Source organism: Fusarium proliferatum, assembly GCF_900067095.1.
Source record: "Fusarium proliferatum ET1 genome assembly, contig: FPRO_scaffold008, whole genome shotgun sequence".
In the NCBI taxonomy this organism is placed as follows: domain Eukaryota; kingdom Fungi; phylum Ascomycota; class Sordariomycetes; order Hypocreales; family Nectriaceae; genus Fusarium; species Fusarium proliferatum.
This window is the reverse complement of record NW_022194797.1, coordinates 597,937-617,185: the sequence shown is the minus strand read 5'-3', so window position 1 is coordinate 617,185 and position 19,249 is coordinate 597,937. Positions and strand designations below refer to the sequence as shown.

Here is a 19,249-nt window from a genome sequence, read left to right as displayed (position 1 = left end):
TTTACAGCAATTACGATATAGTTTCTCTCACCTATCAGACTTCCTGAACAGCTTGAACAGACTTTCCCTCAAAGACATCTTCTTCGCTCCTCTCAACCTATCCCCAAAGCTCTTCTTAACAGTCTCGCCCTCTTCTGCTATACGCACTGGTGTCTCTTCTTCCTCTCGCTCCTCTTCTTCGCCAGTCTGCAAATGCTCCATGATCCAACAAACAGCCTCCCTCACAGCTTCTGGCTTCTCAATAATCACATCATGACTGACATCCGGGATATGCACATATCGATTATTCCTAGAAAGTTGCAACTGTGCCTTTTTCAACCTCTCGTCTTCTTTGTCTGTCGCATCCAAAAGCTTCTTCTGCATCAGCAGGGTTGGGCTGGCGAGGTTTTGCTCTGCAGCGATGGCTTGATCATACTGTAGCTGCTTCCATTTCAGAGTATTGCCACGAATGACGACAAGTGGTTTGTTCCCCAAGATCTTCTTGTCGTATTGTCTCTGTTCGAGTTGTGCGTCTATCGTTGGCTCTGCGCCCGTTTCGGCGAGGACTATTCCTGCGACTTGGTGCGGTCTCGCTTCGAGGAAGAGCCTTGCGAAGGTGCCACCGTATGAATGCGCGATCAGCACATATTGCCTGGGCAAATCTCTGGTGTCGAGGAATTCCAACAGTTCTGAGATGGCTATATCGGTTCGGATGTATGGATCCTGCCTGTCCCAGAGCAGAAGCTGGTACGCGGGACCCAGGAGTTCTGCTAAATCCGCCCAGGACGCGCAGGAGTCGCCTGAGCCGTGGAAGAAAATGATCAAAGGATATGAGCTGCCTGTATTCCCGACTATCTCAAACTTTGTGATGGTATCTTGTGTCGCTTGTGCCATTTCCTTTGTTGTTTTTGGCATTTTATTGAAATGGCTGAGGTTTGACAATCGGTGAGCGTAAGCAGAGTGGGTCAATGCGACTCGATTGGATTGTTGGGTTTCATTGCTGCCTGCAACATCACGAGATTGATGATTAGCATATCTTCAATTCTAAAAAGCTGATGCCTGAACCAGAATCCTTGACATGTTAAACTTGTGAAGGAATAATCTCGGTATTTATTCACTCCGACACTCCGAAGATGGAGCAGGAGATGAAGCAATTGCCAACGGTGAATAATTCGCTGAAGATCAGATAATCTAGTGATGGTCTCTATATGGGAAGAGCTCACGACTCAAGAAAATAGCTTGCGGATGTTTCAGGATGAGAGGTCTTGTTCCTGGCTGCCTAATACATGATATCACCAGCCGGGCCGTCGCATGAAGCCGGTAAGCTTGATCCAAGATCGAACTCAGCCGCCACCAACGCATCAATTCACAGAGGTTAAACCAACGTGGTATAACACTAATCAACATCAAATCAATTCATGTAAAGAATAAGCATATTCCAGCGTAAATGATCCAACAAGAGCACAAGACCGAAATACAAAAGTATGTTTCTTACCCTGCACCTCAAGCCCGCTTCTACCCGGTGATCCCGCAGCCGAGGCTTCCAATCGTCTTTCCCTTCTCACAAGCTGTAGTCATCCCATTATTACTCAATTGTACTAGCGACAGGAACAAGGGCAAAAGTCCCGCCGTGAAGCTATCCACAGTCGTGCTATTCCAATCATCAGATGAACTGCAGGGTTTGTCATGATTGACATAATTGACCGAGATGGCTACGACTTGGCGGGATGCAGTGACAAAATAGCCCATCAGCGTGTCTCTGTAGAATCGAGGGACGTTTAGTTGGTGATTTTGGGGGCCGCAAGGGTTGTCGGGAATTTCCCCATGCGCCACTCAACTTCCCCATGGGAATCAGGGCTTGGTCCTGGGGATTAGCACTAGAAGAACATGGTCTCCAGCAGCTAATTCGAGTGCCACCGAGTCACAGACCGAAGTCGGCCCAATGATTGGGAACAAGAGGGAGTGGTGATGCAATGGCTACAAGTACCCTCGGATGACAAGGATATATCACTAACAGACTACCGCCTGGTATATGCTACGTGACGTTAATCTCGGATCATCATCTGATAGCAGTACGTCTCACTTCTCGTCGCAGCCACACTCGCTTCTGAAGCTCATCAAACCAACCCACGATCATTACCCAAAGCAACCACGCTCCGTCTCCCGCTCTTATTCATTCGTCAATGTCTCTCATTCACACTCATGAACCTCTTCAATTATGCATAAGTTCGGCCCGACATTGGACCAATCCCATGCTCGACCGTTACTCACCCAGCCGATTAATTTTACCATCATACTTTTATCACCTCTGAACCTTCCGTAAAAAAAAAAAAGCTGGGGAAAACCAAACCCCGCAAAATGGAGCCTCCCCCTCCAAGATCCCTGCACAGCATCACGCAACGAAAACCTGGTCCCGGCTCTTTTCTCGGCCATAACCTAGCTTAAGCTTGAGTTCCTGTCCAAGGGTTTCACGGCAATGATGACCGTTAAGGCGGGTTTTCTGTACGGAGTCTCCCTCGCTCTGTTCCTGAGCAGCGGAGTCTCCGCTGGTAGCATGCATCATGACGAGACGATTGAGAGTCACCGTGCCAAGAACGAATCAGTATATATAACCAAGCAATATGGCTTGATGGTCTTTCTCGCTCAGCAACCAGCTCTTCTCCTCTCAACCATGTTCTTCAAGACGCTGCTCACTTCGGCCGTGGCCTTTGGCACTGCTTTTGCCCAGAGCAAGGCTGGCGTTGAAGACCTTGACAAACCCCGCAGAGACCTCTTCGAGAAGGATCTCTCCAAATGTCCCGGCTACAAAGCTACCAACCACCGGGAGACCAAATCAGGTTTCTACGCTGATTTGTCTCTTGCGGGACAGGCCTGCGACGTCTTCGGTGTTGATCTCCCTGAGCTGAAGCTTGAGGTTGAGTATCAAACTGAGGACCGTTTGCATGTCAAGATCTTGGATACGAATAACACCGTCTACCAAGTCCCTGATGATATCTTCCCTCGTCCTGGTTATGGACAGTGGGCTTCACCTAAGAACTCGAAGCTCAAATTTGACTTCAAAGCGGATCCTTTTTCGTTCACTGTGACGAGGAAGGATTCTGGAGAAGTTCTTTTTGACACTTCGGGCAGCAAGCTTGTTTTTGAGAGTCAGTACTTGTACCTCAAGACCAAGCTTCCGGAGAGGCCTTATCTCTACGGCCTGGGTGAGCATAGTGATCCTTTCATGCTCAATGCCACCAACTACACCCGCACAATCTACACTCGCGATGCTTATGGGTAAGTCATCAGACCTTTTCTGTTATCTTGGAGCGATTATTAACGCGATTCAGCTGCCCCAACGGCCAGAACCTGTATGGAGCTCACCCCATTTACTTTGACCACCGCAAGGGCGGCACCCACGGTGTCTTCCTCCTCAACTCTAACGGCATGGATGTCTTCATCGACAAGAAGAACGGCAAGCAATTCCTAGAGTATAACATCATCGGCGGTGTTCTCGACTTCTACTTCATCGCTGGTCCTACACCCCGCGACGTCGCCAAGCAGTACGCTGAGATCACTACCCTTCCTCTCATGACGCCATACTGGGGTCTTGGTTTCCATCAGTGCAGATATGGATACCGAGACGTCTACGAAGTCGCTGGTGTTGTGGCCAATTATTCAGCTGCTAAGATCCCGCTCGAGACGATGTGGACTGACATTGACTACATGGACCGTCGTCGCATCTTCACCATTGACCCTGAGAGATTTCCTGCCGATAAGTACAAGGATCTCGTTGACACGATCCACGCTCGTGATCAACACTACATCGTCATGGTTGACCCAGCTGTGTACGACATGGAGCCCAACCCAGCTCTCACCAGCGGTCTTCAGTACGATACCTTCATGAAGGAGCCTAATGGCTCAGACTACAGAGGTGTTGTCTGGGCTGGACCTAGTGTCTTCCCTGATTGGTTCAACCCGAACTCTCAGCAGTACTGGAACGAACTCTTCCAGAACTTCTTCGACGGCGAGCATGGCCCTAACATTGATGCTCTCTGGATCGACATGAACGAGCCCGCCAACTTCTTCAACCGTCCTTATCCCGGTAACAACACCACTCCCGAGAACTTCGCCGAGGTCGACGGCGACCCTCCCAAGGCCCCTCCCGTTCGAGACGGTCCTCCCGCTCGCATCCCTGGATTCCCCGAGAGTCTCCAGCCTCCCTCTCTCCGCTCCACCAAGCGCGAAGTCACAGCCGTCGCCAAGACCACCAAGCGCTCCGTCGAGGTCCGCACTACTCCTCGTGGCCGCGGTGTTGGTCGCTGGGCAGCTACCCGCAAGGTCTGGGGCCAGAACAAGTACGGACGTCCCGGCCACGGCTGGCAAAATGGCAAGAAGACTGGTTCTGGCTGCGGCCCTGACGAGTGCAAGGGTCTTCCCAACCGAGAGCTCATCCAGCCTCCTTACATGATCCAGAACGGCGCTGGACCTACACTTGCTGACAGTACCACCGATACTGATCTCGTTCAGAGCGGAGATTACGTTCAGTATGATACCCATAACTTGTATGGTGCTCAGATGTCCTCTCACTCTCACAACGCTATGCGCTCGCGACGACCTGATAAGCGTGCTCTTGTCATCACACGAAGCACCTTTGCTGGTTCTGGCAAGGATGTTTCGCACTGGCTTGGCGATAACCTTTCTCAGTGGGATCAGTACCGTTTCTCCATCTCTCAGATCCTGCAATTTGCTTCTATCTATCAGATCCCCGTTGTCGGTGCTGATGTTTGTGGATTTGGTGGTAATGTCACTGAGACCCTTTGCGCACGATGGGCTACCCTTGGTAGTTTCTACACTTTCTTCCGTAACCACGCCGATATTACTTCTCAGTCTCAGGAGTTTTACCGCTGGCCCAAGGTTACTGAGGCTGCTCGCAATGGTATCTCCATCCGATACCAGCTCCGTAAGTTACTCTTTCCCTCTGTATGAACGTTCGCTAACAGGAACAGTTGACTACATCTACACTGCCATCTACAAGCAGAACCAGACCGGCTCTCCTACTCTCAACCCCATGTTCTTCAACTACCCCAAGGACAAGAACACCTACTCCATTGACCTCCAGTTCTTCTATGGTGATGGTATCCTCGTCAGCCCTGTTACCAAGGAGAACAGCACCAAGCTCGAGTACTACCTCCCTGACGACATCTTCTACGAGTGGTCCACCGGAAAGCCCGTCCGCGGTAAGGCTCAGTACGAGTCTGCCGAAGTCGACGTCACCGACATCATGGTCCACTACAAGGGCGGCCTGATCTACCCCCAGCGCGTCGAGAGCGCCAACACAACCAAGGCTCTCCGCCAAAAGGGCTTCAACCTAGTGATTGCACCCGGTCTCGATGGAAAGGCCGAGGGCTCCCTGTATCTTGATGACGGAGAATCTGTTGTTCAGGACACGGCTTCTGAGATCGACTTCAAGTACAGCAAGGGCAAGCTGAGCTTTGATGGAACCTTTGAGTATGATGCTGGTGTCGGTATTGAGACTATTACAGTTTTGGGTGTCAAGTCTAAGCCTCATGGTACGGAGCATGCTGAGTACGATGCCGAGAACAAGAAGCTTGTTTTTACTGCGGATATTCCGTTGACGCGCAAGTGTCGCGTTGACTTGTTCTGAGATGAACAGGATGGAACCTGGTTATGATTATGATTCTAGTTCTGACGGTAGTTCACGGAAAGTATCAGCTTTCGTCTGACATTTATGAATAAATATTAATCGATTATTCTTGTGGATTTCTGTTCCTTGTGGCCCCCCAAAAGTGTGTATATGTCGAGAACCTTGCGCCGAGATTCATTCATAGGAAAAATGCCTTCTCATAGCCCTTGATTCCGTACAAAGACACGGAAAGAGTGAAATCCACGCAAATGGAATGGAACACAAGTCACGAGAAGGACGTGGAAGGTAACACTATAGGCCTTGATCAAGTAAGTCTGTTGTATAACAAGGAATATGCAATTAGTAATTGACCAACGCCATGGCAATTGACAGATGATATAGAGTTGACATATCAGAAATGACAAACACAGTGAAGATCTACCAATATTCACGCTGTCTGATATGGCGATGTGCTCGGATTGGCTGCTGACGTATTTTGCCGAACAATTTAAGCGGCTGATGACTGTGCCGTGGGGTTTTGTAGTGGCCGATGGCTCAAACTTCTCTGCCTTCATCCAGGACTGATCATTGTACTTCTGGTGAGAATTCATCATGACGACGACACAGACAGCTCTGCAAACTCCTCTCGAGACAATTTCCCTAGAAAACAGGAGCCAGAATGAAGACCTCCCTGAGACTCGGCGTCCGGGGCGAGTCTTTGAAGCTGACCCTGCATTCACGACAAGTCCAGCATCACGTCGACTCATCATCTCTTTGTTGGTTTGTGCAAACATGATCCAGGTACCTAAATCGAGTCTACAAGTTTCCAGATATTGGAGAATCATTCACTGACCTTTCCTCAAGTTCATGTCCAATTGTATCACCATCGTCGGTGGTCTCGCTCTCAGTAAAGACCTGGGGCGTGAATCAGGTCCCGGCAAGGCGAATTGGATGGCCGCTTCATATCCGTAAGTACGGATCCTCTCACGTCTTTTTTTATCACGATGCTGACATCGATAGACTCACTCAAGGTGCATTCGTCCTAGTAACGGGCCGACTAGGCGCCATCTACGGCCATTCGCAACTCACCCTTCTCGGCTGTGCAATCTTCACCCTGTTCTCTCTCATCAATGCATTCACCAAAACCTATGACTCTTTTATCGCCATGCGTGCTTTGACCGGTGTCGGTGGAGGTATCTTTATGCCCAATGCTGTCTCAATTATCACTACCATGGTTCCACCAGGTCGATCGCGAAATGTTGTGTTGGGTTTCTTTGCAGCGTCGCCGCCTCTGGGAGGAATGATCGGTTCGTTAATCACGGGCGTCTTTATTGATAATGTGAGCTGGATGTGGCTTTTTGTTCTCATGTAAGTGTTCTGTTGCTCTGCTGGGCCTTGACTGACGCATGTATTAGTGCTGGTATCGCAGCTTTCAATCTGGCGTGGTTGGCGTATCTCATACCGAAGGAAATCCCTGTTGATAAAGGAGGGCACATCGATATTCCTGGAATTATCTTGGGACTCGGAAGCTTGCTTCTTTTCAACGTAGTATGCAAGTAAGTACAACTTGCCCTTCACATTCTTACCCTTGACTGACCATTATAGCCAAGCACCATCAGCTGGATGGAACGCACCCTACGAGATAGCCCTGTTGGTTCTTTCTGTGGTAATGTTCCTGACCTTTCTGTTCTGGGAGAAGCGTTATGCCAAAGACCCCATAATGCCGTTGTCAGTCTTCCAAGCACCTACTTTCACAGCTTTGGTCTTCGTTGTGCTTCTGGTATGCGTTACCTCTGACGAGCCTCTCTTGCTTGTTCATACACTAAATATATCAAACAGAGCTACATGGCATTCGGGATCGGTCTCTGGTACTCGACGAGTTGGCAGTACCTCCTGCGCGAACTATCTGTCACCCAAATTGGCATTAATTGGGTACCATTTGGGCTAAGCTCTGTGCTTGCCGTGTTTTTCGCAGCATGGCTAATCCCCCGCGTTGCAGCACAGTGGATCATGGCGATCGGGGTGACAGTCACTCTAGTTGGCAATATCCTCCTCGCGACCATGCCAGTGCAACAAACATACTGGGCGCAGGTCTTCCCAGCCATGATTCTCTACGGTTTCTGCCCCGACTTGGTATATGTCGCCGCACAGGTTATCGCGAGCAACAGCGTCAGCCGTCGTCAACAGGGCGTAGCGAGTAGTCTGATCGGAACTCTTAATCTTTACGGAAATAGTTTGGGCCAAGGATTTGCCGGGACGATTGAGACGGAGGTTGGAACGAATAACGATGATGAGGTAAGGGGCTACAGGGCAGCTCTGTACTTTGCAGTTGGCCTGGCAGTGCTTGGCTTGGCTTTGGATATCTTGTTTGTCAGGGTGCCGAAGGATCAGCGCGAAGGATGGGATGATCCGTCAGAGAGCGGTGAGCAAGAGCTGAATGGCATGACTACCGCTATTGAGGGTCGAGCCTCACTGCGAACTTGAGTCGTGTCTTGGAATGGAAAACGGTGATTCGAAAGGGAGGGCATATTGATTAAAAGCAAACACCTATTCAGTCGAGGTGGATGGTCCACTGTTTCTCCCCTTCAAAGAATCCTTGTATGCGTCCAACCGCTGGGGGAGGATGAATGAGACGAGACTGGTCGGTGCCTGAGCATGGGAGAACCGCAATTATATACTACCTGTATGTTGCAGCTCATGCTTGAAGGTAGTGGCAAAGGATCTTGAACCTGACATAGTCCATCGGTCGGGTTTACTGGCTAAATATAACTACATAATAAGAATTGGAAATAAAGAAGAATGAAAACTTGGAATCGTCTAAGCCCCATGGGTCATGGTCAATGCGCAGCAAAAGGACCCAAAACTCCATTCAAGAACAGGCGATGCTTCAAGGATACCGCTGAAGGATCGCAGCCAAGACCCTAAGCGAGCAGTCTGCGCAAAGCCCGATTCGCCAGGCTGTTGAAGGATTCAAGACGAGACAGGTCCTTATTTCGATTAAGCTGTTATGGTAACGTCGACCCAAAATGCTCCCCACCAGTCAATGCATTAAAGATGTCGAATTTCCATCCTTCAGGTTACATTTTCAAAACCCTCCGACTTGTTCTAATTCTCGACGATCAAAATGCCTTTCTCTCTCCCGCACAACGCGCTACGACGACGAGACGATGATGACGAAACAGAAGATGGGTGGTGCGATGTCGCGACCATTGAGGATCAATTCCTCTGGCCTCGTGAAGGCAAAACTTGGGTGCGTGGACAAACACAGATGGTGGGCTGGGGAGCCGGGCGCGACGTCAACGGAACATGGGACGAAGGGAGCGCCAAAGTGAAGTTGGAGTTGAGGTGGTGGACAGGCACATATGGCCCAGGCCCGGACGATCTGAAACCTATAGTGATATTTGGTGAGTCTGGTATTGGTTCTCATGACAAAAGCTCTGCTAACTGGGTATAGACAACAAGACCTTTGACTACCCTTCCTCCGACTGGAAACTCTGGAACCCCAATTGCACAGACACATACATGAACTACACCTGGACAATACCGATGGACTTGGATGTTGGCGACTCGAAATTCACAATGACGGTGTACGATGTGACGAACCGCAGCGATATAAACATGTTGCAGAGTAGTTTATTCTTCATCAGCGCGGACAACGGAACATCAACAGCAGATTCAAATGCCGGCACCTCAACACCAGAATCCTCACAAGAAACAACAACCTCGACGGGTCTTGCAACTGGTACAAAAGCAGGTATTGGCGCAGGCATCGGTGTCCTTGCCTTAGTGCTGCTCCTCGCGGGCTTCTTCCTCTACCGACGCAAGAAGCGACAAACGCCAAGGACTACCCCAACAGATCCAGATGGATTTGAAAAGCCAGAGCTTGATGCTAAGTCGACTGGCATTTCTGAAGTTGATGGGACTGGGATATCTCCGCATCAAGCGCCGGATAATGCGATATACGAGGCGCCCGGCGTGTTGGTCCATGAGGCACCCACTGGAAAGGAGCAGACGGTGGCGGAGAAGATGAAAGCAGCACAGCAGATTAATGAGGAACCGATTGAGATGCCGGCGGATTCACCTATGTCATCACCAAAGACATCCCAGGACAGGCTGAATAGGACATAGTATTAACACAAATTCGGTAGCTTTGGTCAAGATCCAGCATGTCAGTTGGTGAGCCACCTTTACGATTGAGGACTTGCGTTTCGTAAGAACCTCTCCGCCGTCTTTTATTGCAACAGCCTCAGCATCGTGACATCCCATTACCACGTGGCACAGCAGTCTAACATTCGTGGTTAGTGTATCACTAGTAAGCTAACCCCTGCTATAAGACCTCACCCTAAGAGCCTCTCATCCCCGCGCCTCATTTCACGCCGCGATAAATACAACGTGTCGAGGCCTCCACCCTAACCACGGCGCACGATGTCTTCAAAGCTCTGCACGCCATGCCAACAAGCGTTCTCTTCCGAACCAAAGCCTCTGGATCGTGATTCCACCATCGCCGGCACTCCCTTCCACGAAGCGCCGTGGAAAGCCTTCCAGACTGGTGCACACATAACCGTGTCCGTGAAAGATTGCGACTTTTGCTCCTTTGTTGTCGCGTTTGCAGCGGCGGACCAAGCCCTTGGCAGACATGGAAATGGATCCTTCGCAGATGGAGCCGGTAAAACGTCTTGGAGGACACAGGGCGACCCAATGCTAGCGCTATGGCAGTATAATGAATATACGTATGAAGGCCATCTTTCGGCGGATCTCGGTCTCAGCAGGAGTAATCTTCGCCATATGGATAGGCTTGATATACGGCTCTTTGGAACCAAAGGTGCGCTACCTAGCCATTGCCAGTATCACTAAACTAATTGGCGATAGATCCTCGTGTGAAATGCCACAGACCAATCAAAAAGACGTCAACAAGTACATCAAGTGAGACTAGTTTTGAATGCTTGTCCAAGTGGATCAAGAATTGTTCGGAGAATCATAAGTCATGCAACAAGTTACATGCCCGCACTGGTGAGAACAAGAATTGGCTTCCAGCGCGGCTGGTCAAGATCATCCCAGATACAGATGGCGTACCTGAGATTATCAAAGTTGTAGAAACCAACACAGACGACGGAATTCCTCTTAGCACAGAATATGCGACGTTAAGCTACTGTTGGGGAAGGGAACCATTCACGAAACTACTCAGATCGAATATCGAGAAGATGACGACCACTGGGATGTCGATACAAGACCTGCCAGCGACCTTCCGCGATGCAATCACCGTTACAAATCGTCTTGGTATGGAGTACATCTGGATAGATGCTCTTTGCATCATCCAGCTTGACGCGGAAGACTGGGGCTTGCACTCTGTGACAATGGCCAAAGTCTACTCATACTCAGCGATCACGCTCGCAGCAGCAGCATCATCAGATGCACATGGAGGACTCTTTCGCGAACGCAATCCAGCAGGCATCAATGGTGTTAAATTGGATTTAGAATGGCCCTCACACGACCTTGATGGAGAATTTCACCTGGTACCCACAGATCCCTGGGAGAAAGCAGTCGGAAACTCACCACTGCTGAAACGCGCGTGGGTGTTCCAGGAACGGCTTCTATCACGAGGAGCCGTCTACTTTGCTCACGATATGCTTTACTGGGAATGTGGTGAGCTCTACGCTTCGGAACTTTATCCCACGGGAGGGCCTTGGGATCTACAGTACCGATACAAGCGATTTGACATTTCTGATAGGCTTCCCTCTGGCGTACAGTCGGTAGAGGATTGTAGGTTCAAGCATGTTTACACGGAACTTCTCACGCGAGAGTTGAATGCAGGGAATACAGCCACAGATGAAGAGATGTTTCTGTACGTATGGGCGTCAGTGGTGGCTCAGTATAGCGTCGGCAAACTGTCGAAAGAGAGTGATAAGCTCATCGCTATTGATGGTGTAGCTGAGCAGCTGACGACAATCGTGCCAAGAGAGCAGTATCTTAACGGGCTTTGGAGACAAGACAGTCTTCCACTTTCTCTACTATGGCGCACTCAAACGGAAGATGAGCCCCCCAGCATCCGCGTTGCGCCGAGTTGGTCCTGGGCATCTGTCTACACGCCCGTTGACTTCAATTTCCTGTTCCGAGCACAGACTGAGCCCAAGGTGGTCACGAAAGTCATCGATATTATCATCCCCGACGATGAGCCAGAGAGCATCGAGATGTCGCGTCCAACGGCACTGGTTCTTCAAGGGCCTCTCACAGAAGTGCGCTTTCGATCTGCTTCACGCAGTGGACTAGGACCCTTACACTCAAACTGGTGGATGAGCCACAAGACTATGAGAGATCGCATCAAGTTCTTGAACCCAATTGACTTGACGCCCATGCTTGTATTCATTGGTAAAGGTTTGAAAGCAGATTATCCCTGTTCTATCTCGCTAGATAGGGAAGTGCCGAAGAACAGTCGAATCTTTGCGCTCAAGATTGCGGGAGCTGATATCAGACATCCTTGGCAGCAGAGATTACCGTCTGAGTGCGGCTTGTTATTAATTGCAGGTCGAGAACGAGGGGCTTTTAGGAGAATCGGCATGTTTGAGATTGCTGCTGAGAAAATGAAGAGGGATTGGGCGGACCAGAAGACACCATTCACGTCGATTCTTAAGTTGAGAGAAGAAATCTGGAGTGATTCAGGGATAGAAAGGAGATTTTATTTGGAGAGAGATGAGAAAGATGGATATACTATCAAGATAGTCTAACAATGAGGTCAAATGGTCATTTGCGTTTTCATTGAGCCAATGAGGAATTCTACCAAGGGCATGAAACGCGTGACAGGATAGGAATACGGTATTGTTGGCCAGATCCTTTACTGGAAATGAAGCAGGTATAGTTGTCGGGCAGTTTCGGGTGAATTTGTGGCTGTAAAGGTGAACTGAAGCCATTTGACTCTGGCGCTAGTGATACGCAACGCCATGGGCAACGACACGGCAGGGAGCCAGGAACCTTGGCGCGGCGGACAGTTACGGAGGCGGTCAGTGATTTAGCCATGCTAATAAGGATTTACAGTTTGGCAGGAAATTAGTATGCAACACGAAAATTGAGCCTCGTGGCACAAGCAAGCACGTGTCGGCCAAAGCCAATTGGTATCACTTGAGCATCATAATGATGCCGTACAACAAGGCCTGAATCTCAACGGATCATCAAATCTATCCAACACCCGGAATGTCTCACATTCACCGCCAGTTCGTTCTCGTTATTTACGCTGTATTACCCTGTACTCCAAGCCACCAACATGTCTCAATCTGCCTTATCTTGGCGCCAAACAATTAAGCTCGCAACGCGCCCGCGCACACGCGTCCGCTTGCATAACTCAAACCAACATAATTTCAAGCCACGAATACATACTCTAACCGTGGCCGGGTGACAGATCCACCTGCTGATCGATGACGATGCCCCAACCACTAAAACTGCCGTGATTATCATTATCTCATCCCTTTGTACTACACATTCCTTCTCTTCCTCTTTCACATTCTCACACTTAACTTCATTGTATACGATATACACACGCACCATGGCAAGAATTGCAGAGAGCCTGCCTAGGGCTGGCTCGACGACTACTGTTACGACGCAGAGAAAGAAGAAGCCCATTGAAGCCAAGGCGCTGACGACAGAGGTTCAGATGTTGGCGGGTGCTGATGTTTGGGGTCGTGCAGCATTTGGGAGGTCGTGGCTGCGATCTCTTGTTGGTGCATCGCCTCTGTTCCTCGCGCCAATGGCTTCGATATCCATCTTCATCACACTGGCCGAATACGAAGGATCCCTCTCGCTCTTCGCAGACGCCGTAAAAGAACACGGCTTCTGGACCATTTGCGCCCAGTACGGTCCGCACCTCACCACCAAAGGCATCGCCGCAGTTATCTGCTGGGTCGGGATCCAAGCCCTTCTGTACTGCCTACTCCCCGGCGAGCAGCACCAAGGCCAATTGACACCAGCCGGCTATCTCCTCAGCTACAAAATCAACGGTCTCTCCGCCTGGATCGTGACGCATCTGCTCTACGGAGTCCTCAGCTGGTTGGGGATTCTGGACCCTGGCTTCATTCCCCGCAATTGGAGTAGCTTGATTGGAGCTATGAATTTGGCTGGGTTCGTTATTTCGGCACTTGCGCTTGTCAAAGCGTACGTAATGCCGACTCACCCAGAAGATAGGAAGTTCAGCGGTGAGTCTGCCGCTTTTGAGTTTTTGGCGTAATTAAACACTAATTTTGATATGGACAGGGTCGTTCCTCTATGATTTCTTCATGGGCATTGAGTTAAACCCGAGGTTGGGAGAGAATTTTGACCTTAAGCTTTTCAGTAATGGCAGGGCTGGGATGATGGTGTGGACCCTGATGTAAGTCTGGCTAATTCGATACGAGAACGCAAACTTACGTGATCCAGCGACTTTTCGAACATGGCGTATCAGTATCAGAATCAGGGATATGTTGAACCTTCGCTCATCCTTGTCACCGCACTGCAGACCATTTACGTAGTGGATTTTTTCATTAACGAATCCTGGTATCTGCGCACAATCGACGTCAAGTTCGACCATTACGGCTTTTATCTTAGCTGGGGCTGCTTCTGCTTCTTACCAACAACATACACCATCCAAGGCCAATATTTGGGCCGCTACCCATCATCACCTTCAACACCTTACCTAGCATTCTTCTTCGTCCTCGGAGTAGCAGGTTACATCCTCTTCCGCTCCGTGAACCACCAAAAGGAAATCGTACGACGCACCGGCGGAAAATGCACCATCTGGGGTAAACCGGCAGAGTACATAGTCGCATCCTTCAGGACCTCCGATGGCCGGCAGCACAGAAGTCTTCTCCTCTGCAGCGGTTGGTGGGGATGGTCTCGGCACGCGAATTACCTGGGCGATCTGATTCTTAGCTTCAGCTCTTGTGCGCTGGTGGGTAGTACGAGGGCTGTGGTGTGGACGTACGCGGTGTGGATGACGGTGTTGCTTGTGCATCGGTGTATACGTGACGAGAAGAGCTGCTCGGTTAAGTATGGTGCTGCGTGGACTGAGTATTGCAGACGTGTGCCTTGGCGATTTATTCCTGGCGTTTGGTAACATCTTGGGCTTGAAAGACTTTGATCTAGGGAGATTTGTGTTGCGCTTGGTGTAAGGTTGTGAAACAGCGTGGATAGATGGTGTTACTTGTCCTCGGGGTAGATACTCGGCCCGGGTCTAGACTCGATAGATTTAGAATGTTGTGCTGGTTATACATTTTATACTTGCGAATGAGAAGTCTTTCTCTTTCTGTGGAACGAATGTGTAGCCGATTCTTGTAATTTGGAAACAAGGCATCAGGGTGCCAGTCGCCCACATGGATCGACTGGGCAAGGTCGCGTGTAGGCATCATCACCGCCTTTTCCTTCCCGTCTGCTGTCTCAGTTTAATCATTATGATGTTGGTCAAAGTTACACCGTCGATTCGCCTTACTCGGAAGTTGCCAGGTATGGAGTCTACCAAGTTAGTCTTGGTGCAAGTTATTAAATAGGGAGATAGACAGAATTCTGAGCATACATATTCGTCGATCCGTCCAACGTTCAAGTCTTTCACGGCTCATGCAAGTTATCTTATGCCATGGAGCGCCATAACCAGATTGTGCAGGATATTGCGGATAAAATAGGCGACTTCTACAAGCTCCGCAAGCCATACCGCGTCTTTCATGGTTCTTCAAGCAGTACTCGTCTTCGCCATGCGACTGAGGCGAATGTCATCGATATTAGCATGCTATCGCAAGTCATATCAGTGGACACTGCGCAAAGAACCTGTCTTGTGGAGCCGAATGTACCGATGGGCCGACTCGTCGAGGCCACTATGCCATACGGCCTGGTACCGCCAGTAGTGATGGAGTTCCCAGGAATCACAGTAGGAGGAGGCTTTGCAGGAACATCGGGGGAAAGCAGCTCATTTTGACATGGTTTCTTCAACGAAACGGTCGACTTTGTGGAAATGGTACTTGGAAACGGAGATATAATCCGGGCATCGCGCGAGGAACATGAAGATCTGTTTCATGGTGCTGCAGGCGCTGCAGGGACTCTAGGTTTGACGACATTGATACAGATCAGGCTCATCGAAGCGAAGAAGTTTGTCAAGACAACGTATCACAGAGTTGACAGTGTGTCGTCTGCTATCTCCACAACGCAGCAGTGTTGCGAGAAAGTACATGTTGATTACGTTGATGGTATTCTCTATTCGAAGGACCATGGCGTTGTCATTACTGGCAAGTTGACCAACACCAAACCAGATGACTGTCCGGCATGGACTTTCAGTAACGCGGGAGATCCGTGGTTCTATCTCCATGTGAAAGCTCAGACCGAGACTCTCCCTCCCTCGTCAAAAGTCACGGAATACATACCACTCGGCGAATACCTCTTCTGGTATGATAGAGCTGCTTTCTGGGTCGGTCGCCAAGGATACACATACTTCAAGATCGTCCCGTTCAACAGGTTCTTCCGCTGGCTTCTGGATGACTACTCTCATACCCGGACACTGTATCATGCACTTCACGCAAGTCGAATCTCGGATCAGTTCGTGGTTCAGGATCTAGCATTGCCATACGACACAGTCGAAGCATTTATTGACTGGGTGGATTCAGAATTAGGGATATGGCCCCTTTGGCTTTGTCCTCTGAGAGGCTGTCGAACACCTACTTTTCATCCCGTCACGAAAAGCTCTTCAGTTACCGACGCAGGGGATAACATATCGCAATAAATGCTCAATATTGGTGTCTGGGGCTGGGGGCCTTTAGACCGAGAAGAGTTCAAGGCGAAGAATCAGGCTCTGGAGAAGAAATTGATGGAACTTGGTGGTCGTAAGTGGCTTTACGCACATACCTACTACGACGAGGAGCAATTCTGGGAATTGTACGATCGGCCGTGGTATGAGAGACTCAGAGAACGGTATTTCGCCACGACTTTGCCAACCGTCTACGACAAGGTGAAAAAGAGTGGCCTTGGTGCGGACGAGAGGGATGATAAGGGCTGGGGATTCGGGAAGCTGTTGAATAAGTGGCCGATCGGTGGAATCTACGGTATGATACTGGCGTTTTACTCTGGGGACATCAATCTCCATCGTCGAGCGAGATGGAGGTATGTGAGCCAGTAGTGCGCCCGAGGCTGAATCCATCGCAAGCTGGTTCGTCTAATTCATCTGCCGTGCGAGGGGAGTTTTCAGCTTGACAGGGATCTTGGTGCTGCACCCAGCTTCGTTGCCGCGAAAATAATACAGGACTGTAGGCTCCAATAGTTCGTGACATTTTGAACAAGATCACCATTAGGCGAATTATCATCACCCAGAAGTGAATCTACTCCTCACCATTGCCCAAGATGCCTGTATTCTATTAATCGTTATGGTGTTCATAAAGGCGTTCTTATCAATGAGGCCACCGAATGCCCCCCAACTCCAATGCTGACATGCAGATCAATATTGATCTTGGCAGTGGCGAGGTGCATGAGGGCGTGACAATAAATAAGGCTCTCCAGGCATCAAGGCACAATCGCAATTTCTGCTTTCATACTCCAAATATTCCCCATTATTAGGAATTAACCTTGAAGCAGACCCGCGTTCCGAGATAATGGTAGAAAGAAGTTTCCAGTACCTCTCGAGGCTCCAGTACCTCTCGAGGCTCAACTTCACCGATATCCCATTCAAGCAGTTCACCATCCCCCATGAATGGAGAGAATGGGAGAACGCATGGCTTTATCGTCTACCCGCCATCATCAATAATGCTGGCATTCCTGCTAAATTGATCGAGAGCGGGTGCATCGTTGACAATGTTACCAATTGTTCCATGGCATGCGGAAGGGAAGATCTCATGTTTTCGAACCCCGAAACGCTATCGAACTGCCTTACCTTGGCGACCGTCGCTATAATGACTACCAATCGCGGGCGTGATACCATTAGCAACCAGACATTAGAAGAGGTGGATAGAAGGTTTAACATTGGGCGCCTAGACGAGTTCTGGCGAAGGGGCGCATTGTTGAAGTATGTCAAATGCGCGCTTCAGTCATGTTCAGACTCCAAGTTTGGAGGATGTCCTCAGGAGCTTTGGGCGTTTCAATGCCAGGCGATCACTTCAGAGAATATCAGGGACCTGGGCAGAATCATGGGTGCTGAGTATTGCGATAAAGCTGATCCTGGAATCGATTATGATATTGCCGGACCTGGCGTAAGTTTACATCGCTAAGACCGGAAGGCTTTGCTAACTACATATAGATAATCGTGGCATATCTGATACAATTCACGATAGTTCTGCTCTTTGCATCTTGCTACAAGATCACAAAGACCTGGACCAGGAACTTCACGTTGATTTCGCTTCTTCCATTCCATGGACCTGCCGGCGCCTTCGAGACGGCCTTACAATGGCAGGAAATGGTTTCCAGGAGTAGCTTCGGAGTTACAGTTGCATCGACTCTTGTCGATCTTCAAGAAGCTCAAGCTGTGTTTCTCGGTACCATCTCTATAGCTGCTATCGTCACCTTCTCAAGTTCCAGCGGAACGGGACTTGGTAACATCAGCTCGCTACTCTCCTGGCTGACGAACAACCTCACTGTGAGGGGAATGACCTCAGCGGGAATGTACCCCCTACTGTTTGTCCAGCTAATTCTTCAAAAGACCCACAACCGTTGGTGGTATACACTTGCTCTTGTGTTTATCAACTGGGTTCTTGTTATGCTCATTGCTCGGCCCCAGACTGTCGATGAGTCTTCTTTGTTGAAGCACTTTACTGAATCTTCGTCTCTAGAACGCTGCGGAAACCACATCGGACCAAGGACGTTCTGTCAGACGTTCAACAAGCCCGCAGCGGGAGGCTCTAGTTCCACTACGGATGAAAAGTCGGGCTATCTAGATCGAGATGGGGAGAACTTCTTCAAGTTTCACTCCAGGACACAGACGCCCATCCATGTAATCATGGTATTCCTGATACTGGACTGGATCCTTGCTATGATCAGGGTATACCTCTTTGAGCAGGGTGATTGGTTATCTCGCAAGGTCCATGCTCTGACAGATAGCTTGCCTTTGCGTCTAAAGTCGTCCAATTCCCAGAGGTACTTTGTACTCTTCTCAGAATCTCTCTGGATCTCGATGGAGGTCCTTTGTATCGTCATGGGCGCAATCGGCGTACAAGAGTTTGCGGCATTTATGCATCTGCTCAGTGGCGGGGAATCAGGCAACGAGAGCAAGGTTGCCCTATCCAAATGGGGCTTTGGGCAGCTGGTAGCGGTTTGCGTATGGGTTCCTGTAATACTCAAGTTTGCTTGTCTTATGGTTGGTAAGTCAATATCACTCTCTCATCTCGCCCAGTCCAAGCTGATAGCTGACAAATTGAAGACGGAGCTCTACCTGGTTGGAGAAAACGGCTGGGCAAGTTTATCGAGATTACACAGCGCAAAGAAACCGATCCAGATGAAAATAATATTGCTATGCAACGTTTGCTTCTTCCGTCCAGACCTACCAAGAGGGGCCAGACGGATGAAGTAGAGGGGCGTACTTTGACGGCGAGGCGATCTTGGGGTAGAACATATGAGTAATTTGAGATAGGTTGGTTTAGGCGCCAGGAATTACAGTTCTATGCATCTAGTAGTCCAATATCGCCCGGTAATGTACTGAAAGGTGTCATGATGGCATGC

The 19,249-nt window shown here is 49.6% G+C and overlaps 9 protein-coding genes across 9 annotated transcripts; 8 read left to right on the top strand and 1 right to left on the bottom strand.

Annotated features, from left to right (window-relative positions):
* Positions 1-27: 27 nt before the first annotated feature.
* On the bottom strand, positions 28-894 carry FPRO_13918 (uncharacterized protein; the record flags this gene model as incomplete). The annotated part of the gene is made up of 1 exon (XM_031218886.1): positions 28-894. One exon carries the CDS (start codon positions 892-894, stop codon positions 28-30), a length of 867 nt encoding a protein of 288 aa, XP_031084700.1.
* Positions 895-2,458: 1,564 nt separating this feature from the next.
* Positions 2,459-5,626, top strand: FPRO_13917 (uncharacterized protein; the record flags this gene model as incomplete). Its single annotated transcript, XM_031218885.1, has 3 exons — positions 2,459-3,255; positions 3,309-4,921; positions 4,968-5,626. 3 exons carry the CDS (start codon positions 2,459-2,461, stop codon positions 5,624-5,626), a joined length of 3,069 nt encoding a protein of 1,022 aa, XP_031084699.1.
* Positions 5,627-6,217: 591 nt separating this feature from the next.
* Positions 6,218-8,089, top strand: FPRO_13916 (uncharacterized protein; the record flags this gene model as incomplete). Its single annotated transcript, XM_031218884.1, has 6 exons — positions 6,218-6,406; positions 6,470-6,573; positions 6,626-6,973; positions 7,021-7,161; positions 7,211-7,385; positions 7,445-8,089. The coding sequence occupies 6 exons, from the start codon at positions 6,218-6,220 to the stop codon at positions 8,087-8,089; spliced, it is 1,602 nt and encodes a 533-aa protein (XP_031084698.1).
* Positions 8,090-8,729: 640 nt separating this feature from the next.
* FPRO_13915 (uncharacterized protein) lies at positions 8,730-9,733 on the top strand (the record flags this gene model as incomplete). Its single annotated transcript, XM_031218883.1, has 2 exons — positions 8,730-9,009; positions 9,060-9,733. 2 exons carry the CDS (start codon positions 8,730-8,732, stop codon positions 9,731-9,733), a joined length of 954 nt encoding a protein of 317 aa, XP_031084697.1.
* A 297-nt stretch (positions 9,734-10,030) lies between these two features.
* On the top strand, positions 10,031-12,327 carry FPRO_13914 (uncharacterized protein; the record flags this gene model as incomplete). Its single annotated transcript, XM_031218882.1, has 2 exons — positions 10,031-10,427; positions 10,475-12,327. The coding sequence occupies 2 exons, from the start codon at positions 10,031-10,033 to the stop codon at positions 12,325-12,327; spliced, it is 2,250 nt and encodes a 749-aa protein (XP_031084696.1).
* An 812-nt stretch (positions 12,328-13,139) lies between these two features.
* On the top strand, positions 13,140-14,681 carry FPRO_13913 (uncharacterized protein; the record flags this gene model as incomplete). The annotated part of the gene is made up of 3 exons (XM_031218880.1): positions 13,140-13,785; positions 13,844-13,958; positions 14,006-14,681. The coding sequence occupies 3 exons, from the start codon at positions 13,140-13,142 to the stop codon at positions 14,679-14,681; spliced, it is 1,437 nt and encodes a 478-aa protein (XP_031084695.1).
* Positions 14,682-15,197: 516 nt separating this feature from the next.
* On the top strand, positions 15,198-15,533 carry FPRO_13912 (uncharacterized protein; the record flags this gene model as incomplete). Its single annotated transcript, XM_031218879.1, has 1 exon — positions 15,198-15,533. The coding sequence occupies one exon, from the start codon at positions 15,198-15,200 to the stop codon at positions 15,531-15,533; it is 336 nt and encodes a 111-aa protein (XP_031084694.1).
* Positions 15,534-15,569: 36 nt separating this feature from the next.
* On the top strand, positions 15,570-16,331 carry FPRO_13911 (uncharacterized protein; the record flags this gene model as incomplete). The annotated part of the gene is made up of 1 exon (XM_031218878.1): positions 15,570-16,331. The coding sequence occupies one exon, from the start codon at positions 15,570-15,572 to the stop codon at positions 16,329-16,331; it is 762 nt and encodes a 253-aa protein (XP_031084693.1).
* Positions 16,332-17,490: 1,159 nt separating this feature from the next.
* Positions 17,491-19,150, top strand: FPRO_13910 (uncharacterized protein; the record flags this gene model as incomplete). The annotated part of the gene is made up of 3 exons (XM_031218877.1): positions 17,491-17,787; positions 17,835-18,891; positions 18,951-19,150. 3 exons carry the CDS (start codon positions 17,491-17,493, stop codon positions 19,148-19,150), a joined length of 1,554 nt encoding a protein of 517 aa, XP_031084692.1.
* Between the last annotated feature and the right edge of the window lie 99 nt (positions 19,151-19,249).